Here is a 15,721-nt window from a genome sequence, read left to right as displayed (position 1 = left end):
AGTAGAGCTGAATTTACTTGAAGTCAACTGAACTGAACGGACCAGCAGGGCGAAGCTTCACATTCCTTCACCCTTATTTTTTTCAATCTGGTGGCCATTGTTTCCCTTTAGCATAACATTTAGCAATAGTTTTCCAGTTTTAAATACCACCATCAAAATGTTTAGGGCCTGAGAGGAGTTCACAGCTGATCCTCAACCTAACTGAACCACCGCAGACGTGTGTTCAAACGCTGTCATGCTGCAAGACAGAGTGTTTCACTGGTATTGATCATTGGTTCTTTTATGTCAACTCTTATTCCTTTAATTAAAGAGAGGACAATAATCACTCGTAATCAGAGTGAATCCTATAATTGAAAGTTGACTTTAATGCTGTTACACTCACTGCCTCTTCTTTCTTCCTCGTGTGGGGGACGGCCAGGTTCTCAATCCTCAGTTGGCATCTGTTTATTAGTGCATGGCTATATTTACTTAAGTAATACTGATGAGCACGTGGAAGAGATGGAATACAAAGACCAGAGCTGAGACTCCGGCCTTCAGCGCCTCTCAGGACGATCCAGCAGCGTCATCGCAGGTTTTAATCCCGACTCCAAGGACAACTTAACAACAAAGTTTGAGGTGATAAAGTATCTGAAGTGTTGTGGCCCGAGAGCAGGTCTGATGTTTATTCAGATGTGGTTTCAGGCTTAGGCAGGTGGTGGACAGGCTAATGGCTCTGAGCCCAAGAGCAGAATCTTAATGCCTAAACTAACCCAAAGTAATTACAAATAGGTTCAAACTGGTGTACAGTAGAAAGCCCCTTCTTTTGCTCTCAGTCTCCAGCAGCTGCAGTGTAACATTTAGATTTTCAAATGGTATCTATTTCTTTCTTTCTTGAATAAATCTGAGCAGAGAGGACGGCATGAACAAAGCTTGCTACAACTAAGTACAGTTTTGCGGTTCTGATCTCGATCCCAGCACTGCGTTGAGTTAGTTGCTAAAAATGCACACATAGCTTATGATTTATAGGTTGTCTGTGCTCCTGACGTGGGCATTCAGAACTTTGCAAATTAACAAAAAACACACTCAACAATTAGACTAGAAAGTATTTGATCAAAACCCAAATTATGCACAAATTTCTGAATGTGTGATCAGATGAAAATTCAATTAGAAGGATCATAAAAGTCATAATCCTGGAGGGAAGAGAAATATGCATTAAGCATTTATTTGATCCTGGCAGTACAGAACAGTCTGAATAAATAGATACATAAAAGTCATTTCCATAACAGAACTTTTAAAGGACCTGAAGACCACATGCTATATTAATTATTGGTTTTCAATGTCATCTTTTGCATTTAATAAGATTCTCCAAATATCTTTGCCAACACAGTCTTGTTGTCACGGCTCAGACAGGACAGAGAACCCAAATGCACAACACCAGGCAGGATCAGAGTCCAAGAGGCTTTAATCTTTGTCAAAAGGCAGGCAGGGGTCAAACCGGGCAGTCAGGCAGATCAGGCAAACAAAACGAAAAACGGACAGGCAAAAATCCATACCCCAAGAATCAGGCAGGCTCAAAGACAGGCAGGCAGGCAGAAAACAAAACAGGATATGCAGGCTGGAAAGCGAGGCAAAAACACACGACAATCTGGCAAACTAGAAGGTGGAAAAAGGCCGGTATATGAGGGGAACTGCTGATGAGGGAAACCAGGTGTGGAGCTGGGTGGGGAAGCACAGGTGAAGGGAATGAGTGGATCTCTGGCTGATTAGGGTGGCAGGATCTGGAAAAACAGGGGAGTGAGTAAAACTAAAAAACTACACTGGGAAACCATGACAGAACCCCCCCCTCAAGGGACAGATTCCAGATGTCCCAAACCCCCCCCCCCCAGGGCGGGAGTAGGGGGTCCGGAGGAGGGTCCCGGCCAACAAACGGCCAAAGCTCCGGGGCCCGTCCTCGGTGCCGGGCAGACCGGTGAGGCAGTTCGGGGGGTCGCCCTTGGGGCGTAACAGGCGGATCCGGGGGTCGGTCTCGGGGCTTGGCAGGCGGATCCGGGGGTCGGTCTCGGGGCTTGGCAGGCTGGTCCGGGGGTCGGTCTCGGGGCTTGGCAGGCGGGTCAGGGGGTCGGTCTGGGGGCTTGGCAGGCGGGTCAGGGGGTCGGTCTGGGGGCTTGGCAGGCGGGTCAGGGGGTCGGTCTGGGGGCTTGGCAGGCGGGTCAGGGGGTCGGTCTGGGGGCTTGGCAGGCGGGTCAGGGGGTCGGTCTCGGGGCTTGGCAGGCTGGTCCGGGGGTCGGTCTCGGGGCTTGGCAGGCGGGTCAGGGGGTCGGTCTCGGGGCTTGGCAGGCGGGTCAGGGGGTCGGTCTCGGGGCTTGGCAGGCGGGTCAGGGGGTCGGTCTCGGGGCTTGGCAGGCGGGTCAGGGGGTCGGTCTCGGGGCTTGGCAGGCGGGTCAGGGGGTCGGTCTCGGGGCTTGGCAGGCGGATCCGGGGGTCGGTCTCGGGGCTTGGCAGGCGGATCCGGGGGTCGGTCTGGGACTGCGGCAGGCTGGTCAGAGGGTCGGTCTGGGACTGCGGCAGGCTGGTCAGGGGGTCGGTCTGGGACTGCGGCAGGCTGGTCAGGGGGTCGGTCTGGGACTGCGGCAGGCTGGTCAGGGGGTCGGTCTGGGACTGCGGCAGGCTGGTCAGGGGGTCGGTCTGGGATTGCGGCAGGCTGGTCAGGGGGTCGGTCTGGGACTGCGGCAGGCTGGTCAGGGGGTCGGTCTGGGATTGCGGCAGGCTGGTCAGGGGGTCGGTCTGGGACTGCGGCAGACTGGTCAGGGGGTCGGTCTGGGACTGCGGCAGACTGGTCAGGGGGTCGGTCTGGGACTGCGGCAGACTGGTCAGGGGGTCGGTCTGGGACTGCGGCAGGCTGGTCAGGGGGTCGGTCTGGGACTGCGGCAGATCCATCCAGGATCGCCTCAGGAACAAGAGTCGGGGCTGACAGGAGGCGGGGAGCCGGAGTCGGGGCAGACAGGATGCGGGGGGCCGGAACCGGGGCAGACAGGATGCGGGGGGCCGGAACCGGGGCAGACAGGATGCGGGGGGCCGGAACCGGGGCAGACAGGATGCGGGGAGCCGGAACCGGGGCAGACAGGATGCGGGGAGCCGGAACCGGAGCAGACAGGATGCGGGGAGCCGGAACCGGGGCAGACAGGATGCGGGGAGCCGGAACCGGGGCAGACAGGATGCGGGGAGCCGGAACCGGGGCAAACAGGATGCGGGGAGCCGGAACAGGGGCAGACAGGATGCGGGGAGCCGGAACAGGGGCAGACAGGATGCGGGGAGCCGGAACAGGGGCAGACAGGATGCGGGGAGCCGGAACAGGAGCAGACAGGATGCGGGGGGCCGGAACAGGAGCAGACAGGATGCGGGGGGCCGGAACAGGAGCAGACAGGATGCGGGGGGCCGGAACAGGAGCAGACAGGATGCGGGGGGCCGGAACAGGAGCTGGAACAGGAGCTGGAACAGGAGCCGGAGCAGCAGCTGGAACAGGAGCCGGAGCAGGAGCAGGAGCCGGAGCAGGAGCAGGAGCCGGAACAAGCTGGGGCTGGCGCTGACGCCGTCGTCGTTGCCTGCCCTGAAGGCTCCTGGGCCCACCCAGAGCCAGGCGTGTTCCCCAAAAGGGGTCCCAATACTCCTCCTTGGCCCAGCGCATGTTATCAGCCGATTCTCGGGGAGCAGGAACAAGCTGGGGCTGGGGCCGACGCCGTCGTTGCCTCCCCTGAGCCTGCAGGCTCCTGGGCCCACCCAGAGCCAGGCGTGTTCCCCAGAAAGGGGGAAGAGACTGGGGTGTGTCCGGGGCCACCTCGGGAACAGCAACAGGCTGGAACTGGGGGCATGTCTCTGTCCCCTTCACCATACGGTGGTAGAACGCCACTCGGTCCCCATAAAAAAAATCCCACAAATCCTCTTCCTTACGTGGTAGGTCCATGTTGGCTGGGTTCAGTCTTGGCCAGATTGTACTGTCACGGCTCAGACAGGACAGAGAACCCAAATGCACAACACCAGGCAGGATCAGAGTCCAAGAGGCTTTAATCTTTGTCAAAAGGCAGGCAGGGGTCAAACCGGGCAGTCAGGCAGATCAGGCAAACAAAACGAAAAACGGACAGGCAAAAATCCATACCCCAAGAATCAGGCAGGCTCAAAGACAGGCAGGCAGGCAGAAAACAAAACAGGATATGCAGGCTGGAAAGCGAGGCAAAAACACACGACAATCTGGCAAACTAGAAGGTGGAAAAAGGCCGGTATATGAGGGGAACTGCTGATGAGGGAAACCAGGTGTGGAGCTGGGTGGGGAAGCACAGGTGAAGGGAATGAGTGGATCTCTGGCTGATTAGGGTGGCAGGATCTGGAAAAACAGGGGAGTGAGTAAAACTAAAAAACTACACTGGGAAACCATGACACTTGTGCAGTTAAATTCCTTCGCCTCTTTGGGAACTAACTGGATTAGTTGTGAGATCTTTCAAAACATGTTTGTTTAAACCTTTCGGAGGATTTCTAGTCTCAGAACAGGAGGGGTTGGTTCAGGAGAGAAGCACGGTTGATATGCGCCAAGATCAGCAGGGACATGGCTTAATACACAAACACGGCCAGGCAGAGAATTAAATGAAGTAACACAAGAGGAGCCAAGCAAAATCTACTGGTTGACAGAATAGTTGACAAGACTGCATCCAAAAGACGATCTGTGAATGTCCCGGATCAACTAAGGCAGCCTAAAACTTCATGCAGCACTGCTTGAATGGTGGGAATAACTTCAATTTGGCATTAAAAGCCTTCACCAAGAACTAATTAGACTTTGGAAGACAATTCTGTTGGTTATTTCCAAGCCAATTTCACAAATACCCAACCAAGGAGCTCGTCTGGTCCCACTGCTGTCCTGCGTAGGCTTGGACAGCTGCAGACGAATCGCCACAGAGACCGGCTCCAACAAACAACCATCAGCCACCTCCTCTACATGGATGACGTCGAGCTGTATACCAAAACTAAGCAAGATATCGTTTCACTGAGCCACCCTAATAAAATATACAGAAACAACAATGTAATGCCAATTGGACTACATGAATGTGGTTCAGTGGAGTCAAAGTATAGCAACACAATCATAGCTAAGATGACTGAACCTGAAGGCAATAAGGACAGTTAAAAATACCTTGCAGTCTAGCAAGCAAATGGAGTCCATGAAGAGATGGTGAGGCAAACAACCAAGTAGCTAAAAAGAGCAACGCAGAACCTGAAGATGCCAGGCTGCAGGACTGGGCCCGTTTTACCCAGTAGGAAAAGACATCCTTGTTCAGCTGCCACTCCTCCTCTTTGATAATTCACATGGACCCACATAAAGCAGGACAGGCCTGCAACATGTCTACTTTGCACACAGCATGTCAGTTTTGCAGCATCATCTTCATAGGAGCATCATTGGCCAGAGTAGTGTGTTTGGCCATGCCAGCTCAGCCTCACACACATGTGTTGATCCAGCTGTGTGACTACTGTTGTGGCAGGTTTAAAGGTGTAACAGTGACCAGTGTTAACCCCCCCCCTCCAATCGGTCTCAGCACTTACACACAAGATACCGATGTGTAATGACGGCACATCAGTCCCAGCTTTAATGAGCTGTGTGACAGGACGGAGAGAACATCATTTTTATACATAAATTGGCCACCAAAGTCCAAACTTAAACCTCATTAAGAAGGTTTTATTATTCTGGAGAAGAAAAATTTGCACCTAAATAGATACCTTGACACTGCACAAGCTTACCAAAATGACACTTTGGTGAATGAAAAGCAAATAAAAGTTGGAGATACAAAAACTACAGAGCACAGAGCAGGACTGTATTTCAAGCTGGACCCAAGTGGAGTACATTTAGCATATTAGCGTGTTTTAATATACTAATATATTGTGTTTCTGTCCTTGTAGAACAATACTCCTCATTAACACATGGCAAAGCCACAAAAATGTCAATAATTCTGTGTCAATATAAGTGTGCTCCAAAATAATTAAAAAAATACTTTTATTTCAGCAAGTGATAATATGATATGACATTAATTTTATGTTGAAGGGTGACGTCATGTTCCTCTTTCCTGTCACATGGGCCTCCCACACAGGTGAGGAGCTAAAAAACATGTAGGAAATTGGGAAAATGTTTGTTTTGGAGGAGAAGCCAGGGATGAAGCCTGTGGAGGAGCAGTTTCATTTCAGGAAAGCCACCACCGTTTGAAAAAGAGATTTTTCAAGACCAATGCGGATGACCCTGTATCTTTTTCTGGTTATTATTTTTTGATGAACTGGAAAGTAACCAATGCCAGTCAAAGTTTCCTCATTCACCACGGTGAGTGATTTCCAGTTTGCGTTATATTATTTTGTGGTTGGGAATTGATTTTTTTTCGCAGTACACTGTTTACTTTTCATTGGACTGAGTTCAGGGACACAATCTTTTATTTTTGGACTTTATAGAGGGATTGGAAAGGGCTTTGAAAAAGAGGTAAACAAATGTACATGGATTTATCATTTCAGTTGTGAAGATTTTGTTTGGACATTTTTGATTTACTTTGTTCAGTTTCTTCACATTGTCTTGCCTAATAATTATTTACTTTCTTTGGAAATACAGTTCTCGATTGTTTTTGTGTGGATGGTTGTTTTTTTTGTATGAAACTAGGCTGATATCAGAGAAAAGCAGTCTGAACTTAAAGCGGTAACCAGGCTTAAATTCAAAGCTGATAGTCACAAACACACCAGCAAAACAGTCAAAATAAAAAATATAAAAGGCTAGCTTTCACTTGTTTCTTGCACGGCAGCCGTTTCGATCTGTAGCCTTTCGTGGCAGAAAGTGTGGGAACTAAATCTGGTTATGCAAATGCTTGTGTGCTTGTATTGCAGGAATTTGAGACAATTTCATTACTCCCTGGAAATAACTTCCTGTGAACTGTGAAGAGATAACAGCAGACAATATGAATGCAGCTCCCTCATCCATCCAAACACACATACACAAATCATCCTTCAAACAGCTCCACTCTGGATAATTGAGTTTTCTCTCCCTCCACTGCTAACTGAAATATAAACACCCCCTCACCGTAAAAGCTCTCAGTAAAGCTTTTAACACTTGGTTTCACTGCGTATTAACTAAGACTGTGATGAAGAAAGAATACTCTGAGCAGTAAAAAGTACAACGTGAATATGCACCATCTACTGTGTGTTCTCCTATCAGACGGCACGTTTCTTATAGCATTCACTTTAGTTCTTGTGAGAATAATAAAGACTGTCGATTCCATAAAAGCTCGTGACTCAGAGGAGCTATCCTTTTCTCAACACACACTCAGCCTTATTCATATTTCGACTCAAGAAAAATACAATAAGGACACTGTTCTCTGACATCCACTCTCCCTGAAGCATTAATACAATTACATCATCCAAGAGCAAAAGGGGATTTGGAATTGTGATTTATAGTTGATCCAAATTGACCTTGACTGTGAAATGGAAGGATTAGCATTGAAGAACATTTTCTTGGCATCTTGAGTAGAGGGTATCTTGCGTTTGCGCATGCATATTTCGACATTATACGGAGGAAACGCAGAGCTATGGCTAAGGCTGCCTGATGCAGAAGCTGTCTGCTGTCAGGAGGAGTGACTGGAGTGGTGATGCGTCACCCCCCGTCTAACCTTGACTCCGACGTCGCTCCAGTGGAAGAAAATGTCAAGGATAAGTTCTCTTGAGGAGTTTTCTAACTGGCAGAGAAGATGACAGACATGCCAGCGCTCATTGCTCACGTGGTCTTTAAAGCAACAAATGGCTTCCATTTGGTGAATAATTTGTTTTTTCGACTGAAACTTTTTTTTTATTCATTAATCTTTTTTATAGTGGTTGAACGCAGCACTTTCAAAAAAGTGATTTGTTTTGCACTTCAAAAAGTGAGGTAAAAGTTCAAAATGTATTCCGATTCATGCATTAATCAAATTGAACTGATCAATTTGATTAATTGGCAAGGATGACAAATTGTCATTTTTATACTGAGATGAAAACACACTCAAAAAATGTTTCCTTTTTAAATGATTTTCCTGTAAACGGGTTGCACCTACTTGTATTTTTACAATTAAAAGAAAAAAAAGTGTGAAAATAATACTTTGACCTAACAAATATGAATGTTTTATAAAAATAAACTCTTTTTTTTTTTAAAGCATGTGCTGCTTGTTTAAACTCAAGTCCTAAAAACTTTTAGCATCCGACTAAATGCTGACACAGACACCCCGATACATCTGGGGCTAGATCAGCTTCGGGCTCACTTGTACTCCGAGCCGCAAACCCGTTTTAACACAGAAATTGCCCTCTACTCACTTGTCTTGCTTAGTTTGTGCACCTTGGCTCATTCCTGCTGAGCAAAATGTGGGCAGCAAAATAAAATGCCATCCAAGTGCTGTAGACTGAACGATGAGATTTGATCAAGAACGTTGTGTGTGCCAGCTCCCCCTCATGCGCTGAAGTGGATTCAACTGTGACCACCTCCACTGACAACGACTTTAACCCCGTTCCACCTCGGATCCTTAGAAAAAAGGAGATGCAAATGAAAGTGCCACAGTCCCATCTGGAAAAGGGCAGTTTGTCAAAGACTGCAGTCCCTTCTCTGTGGACTGACTCTTCTAAATGTGGGTCTGAAGTACCAAAGTCAGCTCCCTACAGCTCATCACTAAACACCCCACTGACACCCACTAACACCCACTAACACCAGACCTCTGATGTCTGTAGGACCGAATACAATCTGCTTCAAGTCCTGGCTCAAAGCCCAGCAGCAAAAATAAGTCGATCCTCATAGATCTATATGCTGAAGTGTTCAACTTTTTAGTAAAAATTAGCATGTTTACATCCAAGCTGCTACTGCAAAATCCACCCTGGAAAACAGAACATGTTTGTGTTTCAGTTTGTGGTCTGACATGGACGAACGTGACCAAAAACATTTGGAAGCAGTGACATAGCTGCAGTTCATTTCATGATTTTCCTTTCTAGGGAACTAAATATACATGTCCCCGATCCACCAAGGCTATGTCATGTGACCATGATTGGAAGAAACACACAGATGCGCCGTCACAACAAAGTACAACATGGGGATGCTGCTCCATTTCTGTGATATCTGCAGCCAGAGACAGCATTTAAAAATAAAGCACCTACCTACATATGCAGGAAAGGCATTATAAGAGCAATCTGGGACATAGATGAGTTCTAGGGGAGTCGTTGGCCTTATTTCACTTATTCACACAGGCCCAGCCAGCAGGGATGGCTCTGCGATACACATTTATGGTTCCAACACAGTGTGGAAATGCTAATGAAGATCATTTTTATTCCAAAATGAAAATGGACTCAAGTGGACACAGCCTGATTAGGAAATGTGTAAATTATTTCTAACTTTAAAACGGCCCGTTATGGGACAGGAAAATCGTTTTTTGATCACAACACCATGGTACAGTCAGTGTACCATGATGGATGGGAAAATAAAGGTGACAGTAGTCCTAACACCAACGCCACTGTGATGACTAATGAGATATTCAGGGAGAAGAATGCTGCCGTGAATGCATGATTAAAAATACTTCAGTGAATTCATAACGCGGGAAATATTTGGCCTCAAGGATACACATAATGCATTTTGATGAAAAACCCTGCAGGTTAGGATTTACTTGTATTTGCAGAGCAACAACTATCCACAAGGCATTAGGGCATTAAACATTTTTTTTTTATAATCTTTAGGTTGCAATGTTTGCAAGCATATTTGTGTGTTTGTGCAGGTGGCCAGCACCTACTGTACCTTCAGGTCACGTTGCCTGGCGTGCTCCATGTCCTGCACGGCACAGCAGTGGGCGTCCTGCAGGCGCTGCTGTCGCCTCTGGTGCTCCGTCTGCAGCTCGTCCAGCTGCATCCTCAGGTGTTCCCGCTCCTGGCTGAACTGGTGTTGTAGCTGCTGCAAGGACGACTGCGACTGGGACAGCTGCATCTCCAGACTCTGCTTCAGCAGGGATATCTAACCAGGGCCAGGGGAAACAATACCGAAGGGAAAACTGATGATTTGTCAGTGGGGCGGTTGGAAGGTGTTGCAGGTAGACGAGCAGAACACAAAGGTAAAAAGGATGAATGACAAGTCTAAGTTCAGGCTTTCTCCAGGGAGCAGCAGGTTGTTGAAGTACAAAGCAGAGGAGGTAATCAGTTTAACTAAAATAACCAGCAATACACAATAAAGTAATGCTGGAATACCATAATTGAAGCACTAAAATACATGTGGGGAAGAAGCAGTATGACTCACGAATCAGACTGTCTAGACAGTAATGCTGAAGTAACCTTGTAATACCTGCTTTGGAAAAACTGCAAATATTAAATGTAAATATTACTTTAGTGAACGTTCCCTTACATCTATTTAGCAAACCACACTTTGGTTTCAAGTGGTCAACAAGTGCCAGCGTAAAGATGGGCTCTGTCTGGGGACAGAGACTCTTGTTGGCAGGATGTAAACGTGCTCTTGCCCTGGGCTACTAACCTTGCTTGCTTTGGCAAGTGTTAAAGTTTGCTGGAGCAACAATAAACAGGGAGCAACGAGAAGTGCATTATCCAACTCTGAGTCCTTCATTAATCATTCATTAATACTTTGACACCTCACTCGAGATGTTGTGCAGTATCTTCAGATCATTTTTGCAACTTCACACTTGAACAGTACAGGAAAGATTCTTTGTTGAAGAATAACACAATCATGAAACAACATAATAAAATCTTCACATGTCACCCGTTACTAATCCAGCGGCACTGGCTCCCCACTCACTTCAGAGTGCATTTTAAAACTCTGGTTTTAACATTTAGAGCTTTGAATGATAAGGAACCAGCGTATAGTAGAGACCTTCTGCAGACTTCCGTCCCCAGCAGGACCTGAGATCAGGGGACCAGGGGACTCACTAGGAAGCAAACGATTGCAATAGTGGCTCCCGCCCTCTCAGCCTGAGATTTGTAGACTCTGATCTCTTGTAAAAAGCAGTTCAATTGCATCTTTCTAAACTTGCTTTTGCTTAGTTTTTATATTTTATGACTTGTCCTGTGTTTTATTGTGAAGCACTTTGTGATTTGCATCTTGAAAAGTGCTATATAAATAAAACGTTACTTACTTACTCGAACAAAAACAGCAGTTTTACGTCACAGAAGCGGCACATTTTCCACAGGGCTTTAGTCTTGCTCTGGAATTTTTAATGTTTTTTTTTACACTTGTGTTATTACCTACCTGAGTCTATTACTTAGTCTTTTCTCTGTGAACCCAGGTGCTGTCAGGTAGACTACAGAGTCCTTATCAGACCTCTGAAGACGTGAAAGCTCTCCGTGGGCTCTGCTCCATTGCTTTTATCTACTAACGCGGACTCTGCTGACCCCTCTCCAAGCTCTACTCACTAAGTGAGAATTAGATTTCTTCTTTAAATCATATTAGCTCATGCACCAAAGCATCACTAACACCACTGGCGCTGACAGCCGTTCACATACAGGCTGTTTGAGTGTGTGTGTGTGTGTGTGTTCTGTATCTATCCAGAGACTGACTGCTGATCTGATTTGTCATTAAATTAAATAAAACATGGTTTAGCTGGCTGTGGGGTGTGAGGCAGACCCATCAATCACTGACAGCACAAATAAGCTGAAATCAAGTTGGTGATGGACCTAGAAAAGTAAACTTAAATAAGGCCATTGATTGTGTATGATGTCCCCTCTGCAGATTGGTCATGCATCAATAATATCGCTGCGCAGTGATCAACGACAGCCGCCGCTCTGGTACGTGTTATACAGCACATGTTAATGAGCGTGTGATCGAGTTTGTGTGCCAAAGTAAGGAAGAAATAAATCAGTCTGGCAAAGACAGACAGTCCTACAGGCAAAACATGAGCTCACAAAGTATCTGCTCCTCCAGGCTATTGATTTTTTTCTCTACTAGTATAATTAGACACATTAAACTACAAGCTGTACACTGGGTGTTTAAATCGATGACCAAATTATAAGCTCTAATTTATTTTTTTAATAAACCTAACATGTTACTCAGTTAATGGTCCTCAATACATCCAGCACTAATAAGCATCATCCTTCTTTCTTTGGAACTTTAATTTCATTTCCAATAGTTAGTTTTTCTTGACTTCCTTCAACTAACTTTCTGCTGTTTTGCTGGGTTCCACATACTTAAAAAAAGAAAGAAAGATGATAAAAACAAGGGAAGGGCACGGCCAGCATGGATCAGCATGTAGGAGCTCCCGCTGCTCAGCCGCACCTGTTCCAGCAGGTCCTCCACTTTCCTCTGCCAGCTCTCCCTGGCGCTGCTCAGCTCATGCTCCTTGCTCTGCGCCAACTGGGCAAGTGCTGAAGCCTTGTCTTCTTCATGCTCCTCTCTCAGTTCCTCACGTAGCTTCTTACATTCCTGCCTACAGTGCCAAAAAAACAACAACACACATTTGCATCAGTGCTTTAGTTCATTATGACATCTATGAAGAAAAGACTTATAATTTACAACTGAGGAATGCAAGAGGTCCCACTTCTGACATCATCAGAAAGAGAGAAAGAGAGAGAGACTTTAGTGACTGAATATAAATAATTACATTTAGCTGACACTTAAGCATAAACCAAATATAGGTTGTATTACTTTACATAAAGCAAGTACCGTATTTCCCGCACTATAAGACGCACCGCATTATAAGGCGCACTAAATATATGGTAAAATACCATACTATAGTGGCTGGGGTTGAGGTACATATCTACCTGATGGAGCTGCGCTACAGAAAATGCTACAAAATCCTACAGCAAATGCAAAAAAAAAAAACAAGAAGAAAAGTACCGTATGTCAAACTTTATTAACAAAATAAAAACCAGCTTTGCTCCGTCTCGTCAAAGTCGCCATTATGCGAGTCAGCGTCGCTGCTGTTGTCTTGAACGTCTGTGACGATTCTTGGCGTTTTTAGCGCCATTTGTTCGGCGACACCAACTACATTACCCACAATCCCCCTGACTACAGTAACAGAAATGACCGTAATGATCATATATAAGGTGCACTGCATTATAAGGCGCACTGCCGGTTTTTGAGAAAATTAAAGGCTTTTAGGTGCGCCTTATAGTGCGGAAAATACGGTATATTAATTTGATACTGATCTGGTCATGCTGGTTTTGCTGGTCATGTCATGGCCCCTAGTACCAAAATAAATCTGTGAAAAAAAAAAAACTGTCCCAGTGAAATACCGTTGTATACTGTACTAACACCGTACCGTACTGTAACACCCTGGACCGTTACATCTCTAATGTGAACACAATACTCTCAAGAACAATGGGCAAAATGACACCGAGGTGGAGGGATTTTTCTTTTTTCACAGCTGCAGAACCTGGACACTTTGCAGTCAGGGTCAAACATCAACTTAAAAGCATGCATGAGTCAAACGTGAGGCCAAGTGTCATTAAGAACGTGACCCCAGGAACAGCAGTAAGTCTTTTTGACAAAAAACCCCAGTTTTGCAGCGAAATCAACCTGACTGAAATGCTGCTGATGAGACTTCAGGAGAATGCATAAATAAATGCCGACAAACTTCTAAGAAGGTTAAGGAAGAGTGGGTCAAATCCCTCGATAGTGAAATAAATGATTCCTGCTAAAGCTGTTTCTACAAGCTAATCCTGGATTGTACTTATCACAGAGGACACAGTCGGTGGCGAAGGAAGTTCACATGTATCTCAACAAACTGCATGTAGTTATAAATAATGGTGAGTTTTAGAAAACAAGAGTAAGTCGACGATGGTTGATAGTTTTGTTGCATAAATATATATGTTTACTGCTGTTCTTAAAAAGACTTAATCTCACGAAGAACCCCATTAATCATAATAATCAAGAGAAAAAAATGCATCAAAACTTTATAAAGCACTTTGACATCCCTCAAGGCAACCAGAGTGCTCTAAAGGGGAATGAAAATACAGCAAAATATACCATAAAGTAGTAAGCAGTGAGAATGAAATAAATAATAAAAGGCCTAAGACTGGGCTGGCCTACTGATCATGTTTTCTGGGGTTGAAAGCAGTGTAAAAAGATGAGTTAAAGGGGATTTAATTTCATTCAGAGTTCAGCAGACCTCAAAGAAATAACTGCAACTGAAAAAGCTCCATCTCCACGTGTCACGCGGTGCGTCCCAGGTATACTAGCAACATTAGATCTTCAGATCTCAGGGCTCTACAGGGACGATAACTATGTAGGAGCTCAGAAAGATAAGGAGGTTTCAGACCATATAAACATTTGAAAAATAAGGGTAACATTTTAAAAACAATTCTGTAAGACACAGGCAGCCAGTGAAGAGAGCGCAATATTGGGGTAATATGCTCACACTGTCTTTGTTAGTAGCAGCACTTTGGACCAGCTGGAGACGGCGGAGGAGAGACTGGTCAATCCCACTATAAAGGGAGTTGCAGTAGTCCAGTCTAGAAAAGATAAAAGCATGAATGACCCTTTCCAGGGCATCATGGGGAAGATGAGGCGTAACATTACTAATTAGCCTCAGATGATAAAAACTAGACTGGACCACTGCACTGACCTGTCTATCAAACTCCCCAAAATAACACCAAGATTCCCATTAAAAGTAGTTAGAGGAATCCAAAGGGGCAACAGCACTGCTGCATCCTGTCAGCAGCACAGTTTTCTCAAACACAAAGGCCTCTCTTATTTTAATTTAAGTGGAGGAAGTTCAGCTCCATCCACGTTTGAACATCTTGTCAACACTTCTGCAAATTCTCCGTACACTTCAACTCGATGTTTATCTCAACGGTGCGGAGCTTCAAGCAGCAGGTGAATCCTTGCCACCTTCCCAGCTGCTGGAACTCCCCCTAATTTCATGTGAGAGGCACTTGGAGGTCAAATGACCAAATTTATGGTGACACAAGCTAAAATGATGTATTCTTTTCATGTTTATGTGCACGTTTTAAACTGCACTCAGTAGTCCTGACTGACAACATATTAAAAACCACAACATCGACAACAGGTGCATCTTTGAGCACTTTGACGAATCACTGCGCACTTTCGTTCATTTCGGAAAAGAAAAAGAGGGTTTCAAAGTAACACGAGACCAAAACAACTGATCGTCAGCCATCGGGCTCAATGACCCACAGATGCACGGTGTGACTAGACAGGTAATGATAGTGTTACAACAAGGTTACAAACGAAGTTTTACAACGTTAAAAGGTTGTAAGGTTTCCATGAATTTCAAACACATTTGTGAACATGTAGAATTGGCTGGTAGTAATCCTTTGTGGTCCGGTGACGGCTTGGAAAGGAGATCTTGGCGATATCGCAACATATGGTTCCTGAGATTCATTGTATTACCGCAATACTTCACTTCCATTTGGCATGCCTTGCAAATCACTTTGCTTTTGTCCAGCTCAACTTTCTTGCTGTCATTTCTGAACCTGAAATGGCACCAGATAAGAGATTTAAGCCTTTCGGGAGTTTTCAAAACCAGCGCTTTGTTAATACTACCTCTACTCTTCAACGCCATGTTCATTGTTTGATAGTTTCATACCACGCGCATGCGTGAATTAACTGACCTGACTATTGGAATTAAAGTTCACCGGGTGAAAATGTATTAATGAAAAAAAACGATCTTTAGACATACGAATCCATTTTTAGGAATTAATATGAGAATCGATTTAGAATTCAAAAAATCGATTTAAGAATAAAATATAAAATAAATATATAAATACATTATAA

The 15,721-nt window shown here is 45.4% G+C and overlaps 1 protein-coding gene across 2 annotated transcripts in view; it reads right to left on the bottom strand.

Moving 5' to 3' along the window:
* The window catches only part of fam184ab (family with sequence similarity 184 member Ab), a 207,478-nt gene that overhangs the window by 47,085 nt on the left and 144,672 nt on the right, over positions 1–15,721 (bottom strand). For both annotated transcript variants that reach the window (XM_061746559.1, XM_061746560.1), the window contains exons 13-14: positions 12,263–12,413; positions 9,788–10,000 (exon numbers count right to left, since the gene is read on the bottom strand). In XM_061746559.1, coding sequence (XP_061602543.1) covers positions 9,788–10,000; positions 12,263–12,413 — 364 coding nt within the window. The remainder of the gene's footprint in view (positions 1–9,787; positions 10,001–12,262; positions 12,414–15,721) is intronic.

This window comes from Cololabis saira, chromosome 18 (assembly GCF_033807715.1).
Source record: "Cololabis saira isolate AMF1-May2022 chromosome 18, fColSai1.1, whole genome shotgun sequence".
NCBI lineage: Eukaryota > Metazoa > Chordata > Actinopteri > Beloniformes > Belonidae > Cololabis > Cololabis saira.
Note: the sequence above shows the minus strand (reverse complement) of the source record. Positions and strands in the feature narration are given on the sequence as shown.